Raw genomic sequence first — 21,797 nt, 5'->3', positions numbered from 1 at the left:
AAAGAAGATTTCCAGAGACCATGAAAAATTACAACAAAATACTTTAAATAGATTGTTTTTCAAATAAAGTGAAGAAGTCTATCAGAAACTAGAGAAGTCAAAAAGGTGGACAATATAAAAAGGTGTGAAAATCAGAAAATAGATGTAGGAGTTTCAACATCCACATAATAGTGGTGACAGAAAAGGACAAGAGTTTAACAACATCAGGAAATTTTCTAGAGGAAGAACTTCAGCTTCTAGAATAAAATTGCCCACTGGCTGCTTTGCACAGTGAGTGGGTTACAGAGGGGTGGGGGTGAGGAAATAAACACACCAAAGCCCCTGATTCAAGTAATTTGAGGGCACTGAGAGAGAATTCTAAACAATTTCAGAGGTTGTTAGGGTGGGGAGGAAGGGCAAGGGGGAGGGAGTATACACATAGATTAGGAATTAAGTGGCTTCTTAGGCTTTCCAGATACAACTCTGCACACTAGAGGCTGGGAGGTGATTGAGCCTTCGACTGAGAGGGTGTCTCTTCCCAGCTGAACTTACATATATGGGGGTGAAATAAAAATGTTTTCACACAAGTCTCAAAATGCATAGCCCCACATACCTTTTCTTAGAGCGATACTGATGGATAAGTTATTCCAAGGTAAGAGTATACACTAAAGGGAGACTTAGAACCCAGTGAGTTCTGACCAGTGGAGGGGTGAAGGGAAGCTCCAGGATGCCACTTGTGTAGCAAGCCTGGAAATGAGCTAGAAAAGGAAAGGCGGGAGGTCCTCAGACATCATACGGGAGGAGTAATAGCTTACCTGCTCATTGGATCATGTGCAGAATACATTGAGAGGTGCTTCATAATATGACGTGGGAAAGCTTGGAATTAATTAGTAATAAGTATAAAGGAAACTGAGCAAATAAAAAAAGAGGCAATTATTAACTGTATGAAAGACAAAACTTGAACAGGAAGAAATGTATTTGGCTTATATGGGCCATGGAAAGAACATTATACCTTTCTGCTGCCTCTGCTGCATCTGCTTACCCGGGGACCAGGGAGATGGATGCTCCTCTCAGTGTGAGCTCACACTGTTGTACCAGGGACAGAGGAGGGTCACATTATGGACTGGTTCATAAATCACCACTTGGAAGAGACACAAGTACTACTTACGTTTATTCGCCAAAGCAAATCACATCTGACTTCAGAGTGGTACAGAGGGGCAAGGAGATACATTTCTGCCACGTGCCTCCAAGGAGAGCTGAGACATGTGTGAACTGTTCTGGTGGCCACTTGGCTCAGCAGTGAGGAGTTAGAAAGTGAGCAGAACACTGGTGATTCTTGTTCTGTGTGTATTAGAACAATGGAGAGAGAAGGAATAGGGAATGGGGGTGGCCAGACTATCACCTGTCACAGCAGACAGTATAAACTGACAAGTAGAAAAGTAGCTGTAAAAATGTAATTAAAAACATGACAATAGGTACCCAGGACAACAGCCAGAAGAGTTAAAATTGGTTTGCCTCTGTGGAGCATAGGACTGGAGGTGAGGAGGTTGGGCAGGGGACTGCAGGTTTTCATTGTAAGCTTTTAAATATTACTTAACCAAGATAAAAAGTCTGCTAATACCCACAATTGCAAGCTTGTTGTGAGCATTAAATGGAGTCACATATATGCATGTAACAGCACTGTAGAAAGCCTGAACCATTGTTTGTAGGCTGATGTTAGACCTCTTTCCTTTTCCTGTTATGTTATGAGCTCAGATCTCAGAGTATGGAGCTGAGTGTAGACGTACCTTCAGTATGGAGGTTGAAGGGGTAGAGTAGATGCTGTGTTCTAAAAAGGATGCAGAAAGCTCTCTCGTGAACTTTTAATCATCAGAGTTCAAGTGCTATCTTGAGTTACTTCTCTGTGTATTATGGGAATCCATGCTGCTTGTTTTTGACCCCAGTGGCTGATATATATGAATTAAAACTAACTTGAATTTATTTGCTCTGTTTTTTCTTAGGACAGACCAGAGATTTGTTTTATGAAGGGTGCTTATGAACAGGTGATTAAGTATTGTACTACCTATCACAGCAAAGGGCAGACCTTGACACTCACCCAGCAGCAGAGAGATCTGTACCAGCAAGAGAAGGCCCAGATGGGCTCTGCAGGGCTGAGAGGTAAGTCCGTGTCAGCACAGTCACCTCGGTGGAGAGGTAGTGCTGCTAATTGCAGATGGATTCGTGCTTCACATCTGAGCTGCCCAGCTCTACCCAGGCTTTGTAGAGCCCTGCCATTTCTGAAATGCTAGGTTTTAGCTGACTAATTGGCCCCCAGAACATAAGTTGGAAACATAGCTAAATATGAAACTTCTAGTTCTTAGAGATCTTCAGTGGTCTTCTGAGCAGCTGACAGAAATTTCATTTTAAGACAAGTTTATCTTGTGAGAAGGGTAATGAATGGAAGTAAAGTGATGTTACTCCTTCCGTATGTCATCACTTGGTCTTGTTTATTAATTTGAAATTCTTTACTAAATATTAAGAGACTTAAGTCTCTAATTCTTTAAACTGAGGTAGTTGCTGACTCCTTCCCATCTATCACCAGAGAGTAAAGAGGTGTCCAGACTTGGCTTTGTGAAATGCTGTTGACTGGACAGTGATAGGGAGAGGGGGTCAGCTGGGCACACACACATCAGCATGGGTAGGTTTGAAGATCAGGGGGCAGGGCCATTCCTGGTCTTTACGTTCTGGCTTGTGGGGAATATGCGCCCATGGGTGCATGCACACATGCATGCATGCACTTCTGTAGTCTTTCTCAAGGAAATTACAAGAGTTGGCTTCCTTAATTTTATTACTATTTACAAAATGAAAGTCAAGCACCGCAATTCTCGGAGCAGGAAACAAGTATGTAAAAACTATTCTTATTCATGGTTCACTTAAGCAAGGTGAACCATAGATTTACAGGACTTCTGTTCTTATAGGGTAGGTTTAGGAAGATATTCTTGTGGCTTCCTTTGAGGGCAGTGTTTCGTTATTCTTAGTAGCTCACAGCTAGAGGGTTTTGAGTTGACTTGCATTTATAGAATCTTAAAAGTATGGTATGTGCTCCCTGTTTTCCTTAATTTTTTTAACAGAAGCATCACAGTGTTTTTTGGGGGGGTGGGGGGGGGCCTAGTTCTCTTAATCTGAGAGATTGTGGAGCTTTGTGTATGTGTGGTTTGGTGTGGTAACTTTGTGAAATGGACCAGACATGGTGTGGAGCACATCTTTGTTTCACAGGCTCTGGGAAACATTCTGGGCATCCATCTCTTGCTTCACATCTCTTCCTCTTCTTATGCTCCATTTTCCTCCCCCTGCTGAAATTGCCATGATGAAAAGTAAAGAATAAATGAATAAAGATTTTAAGTTTAACTTGATATGAACTTACCTTGTACCTTATAAAACCTAAGTTTCTTAAAATACATGTGGTTGTTAATTTTAAAATTGGAATATATTTTGCTTTTATGTTTCAAATATAAAGGAGGGAGTTGGGGATCCTTCACATGAAAAGGTCTACATACCTTTTTCCCATACAGTAGCATTAGATCTTAATTTATGCTAAAGAAGCAAACAAATACAAAATACTGACCTCTGGGCCGATACCACCCGTCCACTGAGGGTGCCAGGAGCTGGTGTCCCTTGCTTAGAATTTGCTGACACACGGGTTGATACTCACTTCCCCCTTCTGTCGCCATCTTCCTCTGTTCCAACACAGGAACTGTCAGGTGGCTTACTCCCTCCAGAGTGAAAGCTTTTGGTGGGGCTCATATCTCCATACATTTTGTGTTGGAAGTCATTTGCCTCTAACCATGGTTTTCCAAATGTATCTTACCCTTCATACCTTCTGCTTGAGTAAGAATGGATACTTCCTGTGGTCTCTCTGGGGCTTTTCAGTTACCCCATGAGATACATATGTTTAGTTTGTGTGCTTTGTGTGTGTGTGTGTGTGTGTATTTGGTAAGTGGTTCAGTCTTTTAGTATAATATCCCAGATGTAGATACATCCCTCTGGCTAAAAAGGCAGCTACTGCCAAAGTTCTGGAATTCTGAGAATAAGCTAAATGATATTTGGAAATGAATAGTACTTTGTCCTGTATCTTAAGTTCCTAAGGATGATAGGAAACTATAAAGGGTGGTATGGTGGTATTATTTATGTAGTTTTAAGAGAACCAAAGGTATGAATAAGAAATACCTGTTAATATAGAAAGAAAGAGAGAATATAAACTCTTGTTGGTATTAGTGGTTTTACAATTACTTTACAGGTTAACTGTACCTTCCAGAGTTTGTTGTGTACAAAATTGTTGCATGTTGTCTAATTAATATAGCCTTCTAGAACTTCAAGCTATTGAATTATTCTGAAGGCCTGTAAGATAGAAAGATGAAGATACAATAGTAGAAATCACCTTCAAAGATGTCTGTTTAAAACTGACTTTAAAGCTCAACAAACCTGCACTTTTCCAAATAATTAATTGTATTTTCTTAAGAGTCAATAGTTTCTACTGAAAGGGGCTGCAAGTTTTGCTATGTGAAAACATTCCAATTTGTTCCTCTCCTGCTTTCTCTGCTTAACAGTTGTGTAGTCTTATTCCTTTTCATTTTTAATAATTTAAAGAAATTCCATATCAAGAACCATTAAACTGTAGTATCTTTGCATGTAAGAAGTTTTGATTTTTAAAATTTCTGTTATTACTGCAATGACTTTCTAGTCCTAAGTGATTTATCTGAGTGAGAAGTGTTATGGCCTCCGGATTTTGTAAAGTAAATTCTAATGTTTTTGTGATTCACATTTTCTTTTTGGGTTTTATCTCCCAAGTTCTTGCTTTGGCTTCTGGTCCTGAATTGGGACAATTGACATTCCTTGGCCTGGTGGGAATCATTGATCCTCCTAGAACTGGCGTGAAAGAAGCTGTTACAACACTCATTGCCTCGGGAGTATCAATAAAAATGATTACTGGAGACTCACAGGAGACTGCAGTTGCCATCGGTATAACTAGGCTGCTTCTTTTGTTTTTGTTAGTTTTTCTTAAATTACTGCAGAGCATAGTGGAGCATTAGACATGCAGTGTGTTTACAAAATATTGAGCTATACAGTAAAAACTGATGCTTTTGTTTGCTCATACACTATAAAATTGTGGGTGAGATTTTATTTTAGTTAAAAAAATAATACTTTTAGTTGAAAATAACTAAAGCATTGTGAAATCACATTATTATATTCATAAAAGGATAGTTGATTATTTTTAGTCTCATAGTACACCATTCTGATGACTAAAAGCACTAGATCATGAATGTGAAAGAATGCATGAAATTATGATATTTAGTTTTTCTTTCAACTTGAATATGATTTTTTAAGAGCAGACTTTGTACCTAACTTGAAAGAAAATAGCTTGTGTCTATATTTCCATCGTCTGATCACATATATGCCTATGTTGTTTGAATGCCATTTAAGATACTTTACCAAATACAAGGGGAAAAAAATGGACATGGAAGTTAATCTTCCAGAACCTGTAAACTATAATTCATACTGATAAATTTAAAATGTGCCAAAGTTCATTAATTCTTACTAATATGGAAAGAGACTGAGATAAGAATTTCACACTTTAAGAAGAATGTGTCACTGAAAACATACCATTGTTGGGAAGATTATTTCTAGAGAAATTTCTCAATGTTTATTTTCATTTACATAAAACTACATGATACTTCATGGGATTCCCAGGTGGCACAGTGGTAAAGAATCTGCTTGTCATTGCAGGAGAGGTGGATTCCATCCCTGGGTTGAAAAGAGCCCCTGGAGGAGGAAATGGCAACCCACTCCAGTATTCTTGCCAGGAAAATCCCATGGACAGAGCAGCCTGGTGGGCCTCAGTCTTTGAGGTCACAAAGAGTTGGATATGACTGAGCAACTGAGCAGACATGCACATAATACCTCACATGAGCCACCACCTTACCTGGTTTTTTAGTTAAAAAGGACTCTAATCTTCATTAAAATTGAGCTCTTAAGCAGAACCCACATGGCCTTGTTTAAATTCTTAGGTATGGTACCTAAGTTTAAACTCTTAGGGTTGAATAGAGAAAACTCTTTATTCTTGAATTTAAGCAAAAAGAGTCAAACAGAAAACTCACGACATTTTACTAATTCAGTTTGATCTGTCTTACCATAGTCTTGTCTTGTAATCCCTTGATACAAGGACTTAATACTTTTAAAGAGAAAGTGAGTTAATAACATCATTAAGTGAGCATTATGTTGACTAGCCTATCAAGCAAAAGCAGTTTGGTTAATTATGTTTTCTTTCCCATTTCACTTTAGCTAGTCGTCTGGGATTATATTCCAAAACCTCCCAGTCAGTCTCAGGAGAAGAAATAGATGCAATGGATGTCCAGCAGCTTTCACAAATAGTGCCAAAGGTAGGCATAAACCAGAGCCTTTCGGACTAAGACTTTATTGTAGGCATTACCTCTTCTCCTGCATTGTTAATGAAGCTATTCATTTGAAAACAGTTGGGACATGGCCACCACATTTATTGGTCTAAATCATGAGGCAAAATTTTATCATTGAGATCTGTCTTATCGTTGAGTGTCTATGAATATCAGTGCAAATTTGTTAACTTCAGCAAGAGCTCAGTTTCCTCTGAGAAAGATACTGTGGAAAATTAACAGTGGTGCTTGTATTTATAAAGTACAGAATGAAGACAGATCATTACTTTATACTTCTTATCCTTGTGTTCTGTTTTAATTGAATGCGGGTATGATTTTTTTTTTTAAAGAGCTGTCATTTGCATACAGTAAACTTTTTCCTTGTTAATGTACAGCTCTTAAGTTTTGATGGATGCCTGTGGTCCTTGTAACTACCACCACACAGGTTCCTCCCATCCCAGATCCTCTTGTGGTCAGCTCCTCCCTCTGCTTCTAGTACTTGGCAACAATCATTGATTTTGTTTTCTGTCCCTGTAGTTTTGCCTTTTCAGAATGCTGAAAATGGAATCATACAGCATGAGGCCTTTGAATCTGCTTTTTTTGATTTAGCATAATGCATTTTTAATTGCTGAGTAGGATTCCACTGTACTGAGTGAATGTTACCAGTGCACCAGTTTAAAGACATTTGGATTATTTTCCATTTTTGCTGATGATGGTTAAAACTACTAAAAACATTTGTATATAAGCTTTGTAAGAAAATAAATATTCATTTCTTTTAGATAAATACATGAGAGTAATTGCTGGGTCATATGGTTAATGTATGTTTAACTTTGTAAGAAAATGCCAGATTGTTTTACTTGGCAGCTTTACTGTTTTGCATTCCCATCAGCAGTGTTTGAAAAGTGGTTACCAGCACATGGCATTGTTAGGTTTCCCCATGCCCATTCTAATAGGTATATCGTGGTTGTCGTCTTGTGGTTTCAGTTTGCATTTCCCTCCCAACCAATGATTTTGCGTACCTTTTCATGTGCTTATTTGCCATTCATATATTTTCTTTAGTGAACTGTCTAACCATCCTATTTTTAAAAAATTTTTTATTTTTGGATTTTGGAAGTTATTTTGTGGATAAAAGTGGATATATTGTGGATAAAAGTCTTATCAGATATTTGATTGGAAGAAAGTTTTTTCCATTCTGGTTTATCTTTTTAGTCTATTACCATTTTACTTAAAAAAACAGTGGTTTTCAATTTTGGTGAAATCTAGTTTATCATTTTTTTCTTCTATGGATCATACTTTTGATGTATTATCTAAGGACTCTTTCAAACCCAAGGTCACAAAGATTTTTTCTTATTTTTTAAAATAAAAGTCTTATACTTTTAGGTTTTATACTAATGTTTCTGATCCATTTTGAATTATTTTTGTCTGTGAGAAGTGGGGTAAGGTTCATTTTTTTAATGTATGGGTATTTAGTCATTTTAGTTCCATTTGTTGAAAAGACAGTGCTTTTTTTCATTGAAATGCCTTTTTAGAGCATCTGGGAGCAGTATGGATGTGTGTGTCTTCTCCTGATAGTTTTTCCCTACATTTATTTCTAAAAGAATAAATCCTGTATTAAGTTCCCTGAGGGTATTGAGACAGAATGTACATTAGCAAATATATATGAAATCTGCGATTAATTAAACATTTTCCCATTAGATCTTTGTTTAGCCTTTTCCCAGAGATGCTAACAAGTAGTGACATCAGACAGACTGGAAGTTTCATTTTATTTGCTTTCTTCAGTTCACTGTCTGGCTTTCTGATAAAAATGCTAATGAACTCTGAAAACCAACCTAAAGGCAGTTAGAGAAGGAAGAAAGGCAGTTAGAGAAGTAAGTTATAAATTGCATGATTAGCATGACAAATTACATCATTGGTCATTTCCAAATAAGAGTTTTTTTGCATCAGTTGTGGCAGATGCTCTGATGTTATTCCAAAGAGAGAAGCTCATGAATTGCTTAGAGTCATCCTATTCGATAAATACCAGAGCTTCTTTCAGGTTTATCATGTCTTTTGAAAACCCAAGTCTATTCTTCAAATACTATCAATGAATTATTTCAGTCGTTTCAGCTGAGCTGAGCTGGACTTCTCCCCGTGACCTCCTATGCCCTCAACCCTCCTTGGCCTTTTCCCCCATTTTTATTGTGTGTTCATGTAACTCTTAAGTCTTGGTCTTAGGCTTTTACTTTAGAGCAATTTGAAAAGCTTTTCATTTATTAGTGTTAGAAGCAAAACAAAAGTTTTCGTAAATGGCCAGCTCAGTGAGGTTTTACTACATGTACTAAAATCATATTAATTGACTATTTTCCTTTATAAAAGGTTTTTTTGGCACTCCTCTTCCTATAATTCAATCATACATTCCCAATCCCGTAACATTTCTCTGTCCTTTTTGACCTAGGACAATTAAAAAATAGTATGGAAATGGAATTTCCATATGGGAATTCTCCATGTTTTTTTATTTATGATTTCCTGAGTGTGTTTGCTATTGGTAAAAATGGACATTCTCTTTTCTCATTTGTTTTTTATAGCACTGCCTCCATTTGTATTTTTACTAAACTAATTAACCAGGTCCCTATAATAAAATCCCAGTTCGTGTACTATTTAATTTTTGGTATGCTGTCAGTACTTATTTCAACACATCAGGTATTTTTTAATCTATACTGGAAGATTTGGAGACCTTTGGGAGATTATTTTCATGCCAAGAATAATATTTCTTTCATTAGCCTCTCCTATTTGTATTTACCTACTTTCTTCTCTTTACAACTTCATTTCTGTTAATGTTGATCAAAAGAACTGTGAGTACGGGCCACAAATATGACACTGAGAGACAGATCCACGAGAAGAGAAAAACCCTTTTGTGGGTTCCTTTGAAAGTACACAGCCTTTCTCCATTTCCCTCCACAATATTCCCTGCACTTTCCGCTGACAAGAGTTCTGCTTCTTTCCTGTTGTCCTTGTGCTGGTCTGCTGTGCTCATTCTGATTTGCCCTTCCTGCTCCTATACTAAGTGATTGTAGTCTGTGCTTATTCACCCCCTTTTAGATAGAGAAACAGAAACAAAGATTAAAAAGATTATAATAGAGGAATTTCAGTTACCCCCCAGTTCAGTCCTAGCTCTGTGATAAGTGGTTGAGTTTTTACTCACTTCTGGTTTCTTTTTAATACCTAATTTCTTCAGGCCATAATTTTGTGTCACTAAATTTCAATGTTTTTACTCAACCAAAAAGATTGATGTGCTAATCTTGGTGCTTTAAGGAGACTTTACTCTGCAGCATTATATTCCATGTAAGTCTTCAGCTTTGTATTAGAGATCTGCTTAGTCTCAAAGAAGCTGCTTTTGTTTTTGATTTGCCATCAGAGCTTTGAAACACTGAAATATCTATATCAAGCGATAGGTGTACTGGATGCTTGCCAAAGTAATTTGTGACTATACAAAAGAAGTATGTTTTCAGCCCAACAGTTGATCTATTCTCCTCATTGCCATTGTTAGTGATAACCTGTAGTGGCTGTGAAGGGGTGATTTGAATGTTTTGAATGATTTGCTGTGAAACAAAGGCCAAATTTTTAATCTGTATGACCTGAGTGTTTGTAATTAGTAATTAGCCTTTTATTTAAAAATTCTGTAAAATCTGTAGTCTTTGCTAAATGCTCTTGTACTCCGTGCTGTGTGCTACATCATTCAATTTTTGCAATAATGTAGAATTTTCACTTAGAAGGTAACTGGTACATTTTAAATACATATGCAGCTGAGTCCTTTTTATTTTATTAAAAAACTGTTTTTAATTGAAGTGTAGTTGATTTGCAGTGTTGTGTTAGTTTCAGGTGTACAGCAGAGTGATTCATTTTATACGTGTGTGTGTGTGTGTAAGATTCTTTTCTGTTATAGGTTATTAGAAAATACTGAGTATAGTTCCTTGTGCTGTAGAAGTAGGTCCTTGCTTATCTGTTCTGTATATAGCAGTGTGTATTTGTTAATCCCAAACTCCTAATTTACTCTCCTTCCCTTTTCCAGGTGGCACTAGTGGTAGAGAACTCACCTGCCCAATGCAGGAGACACAAGGAATGTGGGTTGGATCCCTGGGTCGGGACGATCCACTGGAGGAGGAAATGGCAACCCACTCCAGTATTCTTGCCTGGAAAATCCCATGGACAGAGGAGCCTGGTGGGCTACAGTCCGTGGGGTCACAAAGAGTTGGACAGGACTGAGCACACACACATCATCACCCTTCCCCTTTGGTAACAAGTTTATTTTTTATGTTGTTGGGTCTGTTTCTGTTTTGCATATAAGTTCTTTTTATATAAGTTCATTTGTATCATTTTTTTGTTTTAGATTCCACATGTAAGCAATATAATGTGATACTTGTCTTTGTCTAGCTTACTTCACTTAGTAGGAGCATCTCTAGGTCCATTCATTTTGCTGCAGATGGTATTATTTAATTCTTTTTTATGACTGAGTGACTGAGTATTCCTTTGTGTGTGTGTGTGTGAATATATATATGCACTCATTCATGTCTGACTCTTTGCAACCTCATGGACTGTAGCCTGCCAGGCTCCTCTGTTCATGGGATTTTATAGGTGAGAATACTGGAGTGGATTGCTGTTTACTTCTCCAGGAATCTTCCTGACCTAGGGATCAAACACGTCTCTTGCATTGGCAGGTGGATTCTTTACCACTACACCACCTGGGAAGCCCCGTATGTGTGTATGTGTGTGTGTGTGTGTGTGTGTGTGTGTGTGTGTATACACACCCCAAGTGGCATATATTTATATATACTATATCTTCTTTATCCATTCAACTATTGATGGACATTTAGGTTGATTCCATATTTTGGCTATTACTAATAGTGCTGCAGAATATTAGGGTACAGTTGCCCAGGAGTGGGATTAAAGGATCATATGTTAGCTCTGTTTTGTTTTTTTAGGGAACTTTCATACTGTTCTCCATAGTGGCTGTATCAGTTTACATTCCCACCAACAGTGTAGGGAGGGTTCTCTTTTTTCCACACCTTTTCCATCATTTATTATTTGTAGACCTTTTAGTAATGGCCATTCTGACTGGGTGTGAGACCTCATGGTAGTTTTTATTTGCATTTTTCTAATAATTAGCAATGTTGAGCATCTTTTCACGTGCTTGTTGACCATCTGTGTGTATGCTGCTAAGTCACTTCAGTCGTGTCTGACTCTGTGTGACCCCATAGACGGCAGCCCACCAGGCTTCCCCGTCCCTGGGATTCTCCAGGCAAGAACACTGGAGTGGGTTGCCATTTCCTTCTCCAGTGCATGAAAGTGAAAAGTCAAAGTGAAGTCGCTCAGTCTTGTCTGACTCTTCGTGACCCCATAGACTGCAGCCTACCAGGCTCCTTCGTCCATGGGATTTTCCAGGCAAGAGTACTGGAGTGGGGTGCCATTGCCTTCTCCAATCAGTGTGTATAGTACTTTTTAAACACTCAAGAATTTCCAAATGGATTTTGAACCTTTTTAAAGGAAGAATGCTTTCCACATATGTTATGTGATTCATGGTACCTAGAGGATATAAGGGTAGTCAATAATGTGATAGTATAGTTAACCCCTGAGAAAGTTTTAGACCTTTATCCTAAGATTCAGTCACTTATTCATTCATTTCACACTTGTTTATTGAGCATTGGAGGGCCAGATCTCTGTTTCATGGAGCTTTTAGTCTTAAGATAAGTAGATGTATATATTATGTTGCTGGTGGGAATTGTGGAAGCTTTCTCCTGACTCTTGCTTACTTTGAAGTAGGACATGAGGTTGTTAACTGAGAGTGGGGCTAGGAAAGGGATACATTGGAAGCATGAGGAGGGAAAGCTAGTGTAGACCTGTCCTCTGGGAGAGTAGGAAAGAGAATGGTGAGTCCCGTAGGTGTTAAGTCACCTGGCTTGGGTGTGTTGGAAAGAGTGATGGGGAGGCAGTGGTTAAAAATTCTTGTGAACCATGGCAGGTAGCCCCCAGAGCAGCACTGACCGCAGGTAAGATTTGTCACTGAAGAAGGGAATGGAAGACACCTACCCCTCTCCTCTCCTCATAGTGCTGTTGGGGAGGACTGGGGAATGGCCCATGTCTTGTGGATAAGCAAGTTAGAGCAGTGTGGGAGGGAGTGGGGGTACAGGTGATTTGTGGATGACTAGCTGGGACACAGTTGTGAGCATTTTAGGAGACCAGGAAGTGGCATGAGGAAAAGGGATTAAATATATTCTTTGGAGAGAGAAGATCATATAAGCAAGTGGAGACACAAAGGAAGACCGCCTAATGAATCAAACTAAGTAGAACAGCATAGCAGTCACTTCATACTGTTTAACAGAAAAAAGGGCTCAACAGTCATTGAGAAGCAGCTGTTTTTTAAATCTCATGAAGACAGAAGAAGGGAAAAGGCTATATTAGTTGAGTGTCAGTGTTGAGGAAACATGCAAGAGAGCTTTTCCTTTCTCTGTTTCTGCAGTGTTTCAAGATAAAGTTATTTTCTTTTCAGAGCTTAAACATGGTTGGGATAAACTGGGTGAATTGTTTAGATTGTGTATTTCCTTTAGTACCTAAACGTTTGAAATGGCCCTGTCGAATGAGTGCCCTAACAAGTGTATGGCATTTTCTTGAGTTTGATCTCTATGGCAAAACAGTTCAAATTGGTAATTTAAAAAATATTCTTAGTTATATGTACATAGGATATTCTGATAATTCTTAATGTTGAAGATTTTTAGTATATCTTGTGTTTTAACAGGTTGCAGTATTTTACAGAGCTAGCCCAAGGCACAAGATGAAAATTATCAAGGTGGGTCTTTAAGAATCACATTGTTTCATCTCTGTATCCAAAATGCTTCTGTCTGTCTGCATTATTACTGGGAGTATTCTTAGAGTACTAAAGTCAGAAGTGTTGTGAAGCAAAACAAGTGCTTTTTAAAGCCTGAGATGGAAACATTAACAGAATTTCGTTAGCAAAGGAAGATGTAGAAGAAAACTTTAAGGAAATATCTGCAAATATAGTCTTCTTTTAACATTTGAATTGTGTAAGTCTGTTCCGATAGGAGTCTACAGCCAGATCGTTCCAGTGTGAATAGGAATAATTACTATAAATACAAAAAGAAAAAAATGTTTTGAGATTGTGAACAATTTTAAAGAGCTATGATATTTATATTAGTCAAATATATACAAAGCAGCTGACATGGTATCCATCAATTCATCAGCTTATTAATCATAATAGTGCTGCATTGTAGTAAGGTCAGGGTTTCTCAGCCTTGGCACCATGACACTTGTGGGCTGGATAATTCTTCATTGCAAGAGGCTGTCCTGTGTATTTTAGGTTTAGCAGCACCCTTGGCGCCTTTCCTCTAGATGCCAGTAGTGTCCACAAAGTCATGACACTCAAAAATGTCTCCAGACATTGCCAGATGTGCCCTGAGAACCACTGTGTAATTGACTCTAATTCAGGCTTTACACATAGAGTTCTCACACATGGGAATATTAATGGCAGCTTTTTCTAAGCTTTATCCTAAGACCTCTGTATACTGAAGTTTTTTTGGAAAAGTGATGGTATATATTATTTCCAGTCTTTGATTATGTGGGAAAGAAAAAGAGAGGATTTGTATACCTCCTTATCTGTGTGAAAGCAACATTCTAATCAGAATGCCTCCCTCCCACTTCACCCCTCCTACCCCCAGTCTCTGCAGAAGAATGGGTCAGTTGTGGCCATGACAGGAGATGGAGTAAATGATGCAGTCGCTCTGAAGGCTGCAGACATTGGAGTTGCAATGGGTCAGACTGGCACAGATGTTTGCAAAGAGGCAGCTGACATGATCCTGGTGGATGATGATTTCCAAACCATCATGTAAGTTTTCCTTCACTGAATGCACATCAGAGAGTTTCTTCCTATCCTTTTCTGCACCTCATTTGCAGAAAAGTGTTTAGCAATTTTAGGTGCTGGATGAGCTAAACTATTTTACTAAACTAAGCAATCTCGTTTTGTGTCCTAGTGTGTAGTTTTGGGGGAAATTATTTGTATGGAATGGACATAAAAAATGGCAGGGCTATTCATTTAAGAAATATTACTGAGTACCAGCCAAGTTTCACATTTCCTTGCCACTAGTGTGGTGGTATAGCAGTGAACCTTCATGTGGGTTTATTCAAGTTAAATTCAGGCTCTCGGGAATAAGCATGTGACTGGCTTTATGACAAAGATTATAAATAAAGATCCCATCCATATCTGTTTCCTTATGTCAGGAATTCTTCATGTTGCCAATGATGCAGTTTATTATTTGAAAAGATTTGTTTCATCTATAGTTTCTGATTGATTTAAGATTCTTCCATAATAACCTGCTGGTGTCATTAACCCATGTGGCCTCAAGTGGAACATGTGGGCCCTCAGGACCCAGAATTGCAAGGTTTTTCTAAGGATAGAAGATACTTAATTTCCATTCTTAGAATTGTATAAAAATCTCAGAAGATAGGATAGTTTGTTTATAAAATACATGTTTTCCTAGACTGAGCAAAATGAATGAGAGGATTTTCATGAATCTTTGTAAAATATATTCTTTTTATAATTCTGGTACCACATATATCTAATTGTATCTAGGAATAACAGATGAGTTAAATTCTGTAATTCATATATCATTGCCATTTAATTTCTGACCTGCATTAACTTAACCCCTTACCATACATACATCTGTACCTTTAAGAAAAATAAACTTAGGAGGGGTAAAGATCATTATTTTAGTTATTATATATGTATATATTATTATCTTGTATAGAAACACAGTATGTGATTTTAATGTTGAAATGTCTTTTAAGAATAAAAATTATTGTGTTATGAAATAAGTTCAGGTACAGTAGAAGGCTTGACTTTAATGCCTTGCCAGATTGTGTTTCTGTATTTTTTTCTAGTTTGAATTATGTAAGTAAAATTGTTTTATTAATGTATGGGTTTTATCAGTTGGGAACTTATTTTCAAAATTAGTTCCACAGTATTGCTGTATCCTTATTTTTTTGTGATTATATTTTCTCACCTAATTTTATTTTTAACTTTCAGGTCTGCAATTGAAGAGGGTAAAGGGATTTATAATAACATTAAAAATTTTGTTAGATTCCAGCTGAGCACGTAAGTTTGTAAGAAATTGTGACAAACTTATGGGTCTTACAGATAAATTATTCGAAAAGTAGAATTGAAACAGAAGCCTATAAGCTTCTGGGCTCTGATTCTCATATGTAAGTTTTCCATTATGAAAACTGAATTCTATCCTAAAACTAAACATGGCATGATAATTATAATTACTAAATACAGTAAATATAATGCTAAATATAATTGTGTATATCATCAAAATATATTAATTGTTGTGGCTTATTTAATACCTTCTGAAGTAACTAAGAAAGGGGTGTCAAATTTTAATTTTTCTTCTTGGAATCTTTTTCCAAAAGCAGAAGGGCTTTTATTGTAGTCTATTACAAAACACAGTTATGAAAATATCATTGAAACTCTTAACTGTTATCTGAACTCAGTTAAAAAAAATCTTCCTCTTTGTTGTTGTTATCTAAACACTTTGCAAATCCTTTATTAAATTGCTGTGGATCATAAGGGCTAACTCTTTAGATCATAAGGGCTAAATAGTCACACTAATGAAGCAGTAGTTTACTTGGAAATACAGGCTTCCTTTAAAAGAACAGTAGTAAAATGAGAGTTTTAAATGCTAAGAAAGTGATTTCATAAAATTAGCAAGAATTATACAATGTTGATACATTTTAAAAAATAACTCTTTCTTTCAATAGGAGTATAGCAGCATTAACTTTAATCTCACTGGCTACATTAATGAACTTTCCCAATCCTCTCAATGCCATGCAGATTTTGTGGATCAATATTATTATGGATGGACCTCCAGCTCAGAGGTAAGAATTTCCTCATTTGTAAACTAGAAGGACAAGGATAGCCTTATATCCTGATAGTTAAGCTCTAAGACTTCATTCCCAGTAGCATCGGAAATCTCTGCAGCATCATGTTTGTTTTAAGTTGTGTGATGTGAGCGTATCATTTACTCTTCTGGGATGCTCATTCATGCATTAGGATCTGAGCTTTTACACTGAGGTCAGAGCAGGGAACAGGTATAGTCCCTGTCCTTTAAGTAAGCTGTTTGTTTCTTGGACTAGAATGTAATGGAGAAATCTGTCTCTGGCTTTAGTGCTATTACCAAGGTTCCACCATCATTCTTAGAGACTTCGGGTAAGTATTGAAGGACTACTTCAATATTGTAGTATTGAGCATCTAAAGGTTTCTTTTAAGTAAGGGGGCCCTAGATACAACTTTCTTAACAGAGTAATTAATATGTATCAATGTATAACAAATTATCCTAGTTGAAACTTCCTTGCATGAAAGATATTTCAAAATCCAGTTGGTTAGTCATGTATTTCAGGCCATATTTGAAATAAGTTATATAAATGAAATGGGGCAGTTTTTTGAAATTTGATTATCAGGCCCCTACCAAACTGTGGTAAATAAAACAGCAAAGAGCGATAAAATTTATGGTTATTTTAGAGTTATCATAGCCAAGGTTTTCTTCATAATTCAACATTTTGTTTCCATAAGAAGGGATTTAGTTTCTGGGATAATTGAGGTCAGTGAACTTGTGAAAGTAATAAATCCAAATTTTACTTAAAACTTTAATTCACTTTTCTGTTTGTTTTGAAGCCTTGGAGTAGAACCAGTGGATAAAGATGTCATTCGTAAACCTCCACGCAACTGGAAAGACAGCATTTTGACCAAAAACCTGATACTTAAAATACTTGTTTCCTCAATAATCATTGTTTGTGGGACTTTGTTTGTCTTCTGGCGGGAGGTATACTCACTGGATAAGCTGTTTTATTATATGCATTCTGTATGACAGGATTCCATTATTTTTGTATATTAAACAGAAGGCTGGAAGTTAGGATAACCTTCAAAAATAGAATAAAACATTTAAAAATAGTTTGATTTCAGTATTTATGGGTTAATAGAATTCCTGATTCATATTTTAGAATTATTTAAATATGCAGAGAAATATCAAATACAATAAAAATGAACATGAATATTTGGGTAGAAGTTAGAAAATCTGAGCCTTTAGTATAGCTATTTTAATGTCATTAAGAAAGTTGTTTCAATATCCAGTTTACAGTTTGGGAGAAGACTTTTTTCTTTATGTAGACTACAGCTATTCTTTAGGTGACTTATTTAAAGGATGTATGGGAAATTTAAGTTGCTTATATGTCTTATATCTTAGACTAAAGCTTTTTGATTTTAAGAGAAAGAAAACATTAGCCTTTTTAAAGCATGTAGTATTTGTCCATTAAATTCAGCCAACTGAAAATCTTTTTCTCCTCTCAACAGCTGCGAGACAATGTGATAACACCTCGGGACACAACAATGACTTTCACGTGCTTTGTGTTTTTTGACATGTTCAATGCACTGAGTTCCAGATCTCAGGTACGCTTGAGTGATTGTAGCTGGCTAATTCAATTGGGTAGAGTTCTCTCTGTAAGTGGGCAAGGTTTTTAGCTTTGCTTGCTTTTGTAGCCTTGGTTACAGGTCCAGATATAGCCTTCCTACAGACATGTGTTCTAACAGGGATGGGAGATTTGGGGAGATAGGCCTTAACTTTGGCCAGAAGATTAAAGTAAATTACAGATGTCATCACCTGATTTTTCCTCTCATTTTCTTATTATCTGTAGCTATGTGACAGGTTCAAGTTAACATTATCTGAGCATAGGACAAAGTTCATGGCTACTTTTAAGATGGTGTACTTTCTTCTCATTATAGAAGAAAGTATTGTTAGACATACAGGAGCAGTTTTGTGCATATTAACATTTTCTTACTATCTCCATCAGTGTGTCAAAACTTAGGACATTTAAAATTTTCTTTTTTTTCCATGCTGTATCTTAAGGTGGATGGTCTTCTCTTGATTGAAGTGCTTTGATAGAAATTAGTGGGCTAGAACCTAATGATACTTTTTCAGAGCATGTTGTTCTTGGAAACTAGTTATATTTGCCGCCTGATTGTTCAATTTTAGAGCACCTTAGGAATCCTTAACTATTTATTACCATTTGCCATGCTTGAACTTTCCAAGTACAATGCATTGTCATTAATTTAGACTAATTTTTAAAGAAGCTATAGTATTTGGTTTTTGTTCTATGAAAGGCATTTTTACTTTTTCAGTATACATGTAACTAAGTCTAATCTTCAAGAAAGTTTCTTAGATTATGTACCTTAATGAAATGATTTAGAAAATAATCATATACAAAAAAAGTTTGTTATGCTCTGGAAAGCTAAAGGAAGTTTCTGTGGCCTTTATTTTTTAATGAAATCAGTTTCTTTTTTTTTTGGCCGTGCCGTGTGGCATGTGGGATTTTTAGTTCCCCAACAAGGGATCAAACCCAGGACCCCTGCATTGGGAGCATAGAGTCTTAACCAATGGGCAGCCAGAAAAGACCTAGTATCACTTTTAAAGAAAGTCCTTGATAAAGAAAAGCTGCTTTAAAATTTACCCTACTCCGTGTGAATTATTCCAAAATATAATTAAGAGATTTCATGTACTAGTATTGTAGAATTCAGTCCAGCTTACTAAAAATTAGAGGTGAATATTATAGTAAAGAAGTTGTTTCTAGTAATAACTGAACTCTCTGCTCTGCCAACAGACCAAATCTGTGTTTGAGATTGGACTCTGCAGTAATAAAATGTTTTGCTATGCAGTTCTTGGATCCATCATGGGACAGTTATTAGTTATTTACTTTCCTCCACTTCAGAAAGTTTTTCAGACTGAGAGCCTAAGTATACTGGGTAAAAGAAATGTTATGTTTTATAATTTATATATTATAAATGAGTTGTAAATATTTTCTAATGTAATTTGTTCTAAGAAAACTTCTTTTAAAAAGTGAAGTAAGTGGCTTGCTTTGAAAAATATGTGTTGTTTGTATTTGGAATCACATTTAGGAGAGTCACTCTTCCAAATCTGGTTTTAAACTTTTCTGGTAATTTTTTTCTTGTTAATTTTTTTATAGGTTATCACTTGTCAAAATCATATTTGGTGATTCTGAAAGACAGAGTAATTGTAGTTGATAACTTTTTGTGTGAACAAAAAACTAGATTTAAGCTCACTAAAAACTAGATGGCTCGTCTTTAAAATTACCCTTTTGGTTGTTAAGCTACCATTTTCCTATTTGCACGTTTTATTTTATGAAATAACAGCCCTAAAAACAGAGTTTTACTAAGTTGATGTGGAAAGTGAAAGTGACTCAGTCGTGTCCAACTCTTTGCTACCCCATGGACTGTGTCCATGGAATTCTCTAGCCAGAATACTGGAGTGGGTAGCCTTTCCCTTCTCCAGGGGATCTTCCCAACCCAGGTCTCCCGCATTGTGGGTGGATTATTAACCAGCTGAGAGCCACAAAGGAAGCCCAAGAATATTGGAGTAACCTATCCCTTCTCCAGCGGATCTTCCTGACCCAGGAATTGAACTGGGGTCTCCTGCATTGCAGGCGGATTCTTTACCAACTGAGCTATCAGGGAAGCCTGATGTGGAATACAGACATTATTTTTTCATACACTGTGCATGAAATGTATCATCGTATAGTACATTTAAAGGTTAATCTTCCTGTGTAAATGTGAGGATGGATGCATTTTATGATAATGCTAGTTCTCACTCTTGGGTTTTTAAAGTTAATTTGGATATTTTTGATCACTATTTTTTGCTGTAAGTTAATCTTAATGTTGAACTAGTTTAATTTCAGGATTTTAATTTCATACTCATATTCTTTCCTCTTTTAAAAAAAAATGCAGTTTTAAGAAGACAGGTGAAATTTTTTGAAGCAGTAAATAAGAATGAGATAGTGTGAACACCATTGTAAAGACATGGTCTTTTAACAGTAACTTGCAAGTGGAATAGATGCAGATTTCAGTCAAGGTATTTCCCACTGCTTGAACAGCCTTTAAAAAACAGAAAACTCCTCTTGGTTGTGTTGCTGTTGAAGTTTGTGATTCTCAGGGTATTGTTCAGGGAAAGCAGTCAGAGGACTTGTTCTCTGGGTTCTAGTTCTCTGGTGCTGCTTGTCCTTGCTGTGTGACTTTGGGTAAGTCATTTGGTGCATTTGAGCTTTACTTTCCTTATTTTTAAACTGAGGCTAATTGTGGCTACTCAAGGAAAGGTTGAGAAATAATGTATTTTAAAAGCTGTGGTAAAATGCTAAAAAAACATAAGCTATTAACCTCTGAAATTATAAGTTCAAAGAATTGTAAAACTCTGCTTTTTCCTGCAGATTTACTGTTTCTTCTGGGTCTCACCTCGTCAGTGTGCATAGTGGCAGAAATTATCAAGAAGGTTGAAAGGAGCAGAGAGAAGGTCCAGAAGCCTGTTAGCTCGACATCGTCGTCTTTTCTTGAAGTATGATGCATATTGCATTCTTTTATTTGCAAACTAGGAATTGCAGTCTGAGGATCATTTAGAAGGGCAAGTTCAAGAGGATAAAATGAAGATTGGAGAACTTTTGAACTTTTTATTGACTAAAAATGAGTGTTAAAGACTTGAGACTTTAACCTGCTGACAGTCCCAAATGAAATTATGCAACTTTGGTAACATTTTCCTTGATTTAAATTGGCTTTTGCAACTGAATGGAACTTCATAAAGTGTATGGGCAGTTATTTAATTAAAAAAAAAAAAAAAAAGGTAAAACCTGAACCACCTTCTGCACTTAAAGAGGTCTAACAGTTCAAATACACTATCTATTCTAGATAGATATGGTTTTTTTTTTAATTTTTAAATATTGTACTATTTATGGTGGTGGGGCTTTCTTACTAATACACAAATAAATTTAATCATTTCAAAGGCATTCTGTTTGGTTTAGGAAGTTAATTCCCAGGAGTGCCATATTTCAGCTACTGTATGTCCTTTTCCCTGCAGTGTAAGCAGTTCAGCTACCTTGTTATCATTTTTGTATCTCACGTTTTTTGCACAGGATGTGACCACTGTCAGATCACTGTTCTTTTCTTTCTTTTTGTGATTGAAAAGCCTATACTGCAATTTGAAGTAAATGTTTGCTTTTCTTTGTAAGTGTAAATGGTTGCCTTTTTTCTTCCTTTTTTTATTTTTGGTATGAGTCTTTGGTCTAGCAAAATTAATAAATACAGAGCTGTTGAGTGGCTTTCTAGGTAGGGTAGCTAGATAGGGTAGTAATTAACATTTAGTCATGGAGTCAAAAATATTTAAGACTGTTTGGGCTGAAACTGATAGCAGATTTATATTAACTTGTTATGCCTTTTTTTAGAGTTAATGTAAATACATATTTTGTCAAGTATCATCTTGATGAAGTCATCTCCTAAATATAAATCCAAGTACCTCA

At 36.5% G+C, this 21,797-nt stretch overlaps 1 protein-coding gene across 5 annotated transcripts in view; it reads left to right on the top strand.

Annotated features, from left to right (window-relative positions):
* The window catches only part of ATP2C1 (ATPase secretory pathway Ca2+ transporting 1), a 153,115-nt gene extending 131,318 nt beyond the window's left edge, over positions 1–21,797 (top strand). For 4 of the 5 annotated variants that reach the window (XM_006056244.4, XM_044947169.2, XM_025291819.3 and 1 more), the window contains 11 exons: positions 1,980–2,136; positions 4,807–4,977; positions 6,298–6,395; positions 13,174–13,224; positions 14,111–14,277; positions 15,475–15,543; positions 16,209–16,325; positions 17,122–17,269; positions 17,797–17,892; positions 19,101–19,242; positions 20,718–21,797. In XM_006056244.4, the coding sequence (XP_006056306.1) occupies positions 1,980–2,136; positions 4,807–4,977; positions 6,298–6,395; positions 13,174–13,224; positions 14,111–14,277; positions 15,475–15,543; positions 16,209–16,325; positions 17,122–17,269; positions 17,797–17,892; positions 19,101–19,242; positions 20,718–20,848 (1,347 nt within the window). In that variant the 3' untranslated portion in view covers positions 20,849–21,797. The remainder of the gene's footprint in view (positions 1–1,979; positions 2,137–4,806; positions 4,978–6,297; positions 6,396–13,173; positions 13,225–14,110; positions 14,278–15,474; positions 15,544–16,208; positions 16,326–17,121; positions 17,270–17,796; positions 17,893–19,100; positions 19,243–20,717) is intronic. The other variant, XM_025291811.3, reaches the window with a different exon arrangement.

Source organism: Bubalus bubalis, chromosome 1, assembly GCF_019923935.1.
Source record: "Bubalus bubalis isolate 160015118507 breed Murrah chromosome 1, NDDB_SH_1, whole genome shotgun sequence".
Classification (NCBI taxonomy): Eukaryota; Metazoa; Chordata; class Mammalia; order Artiodactyla; family Bovidae; genus Bubalus; species Bubalus bubalis.
Note: the sequence above shows the minus strand (reverse complement) of the source record. Positions and strands in the feature narration are given on the sequence as shown.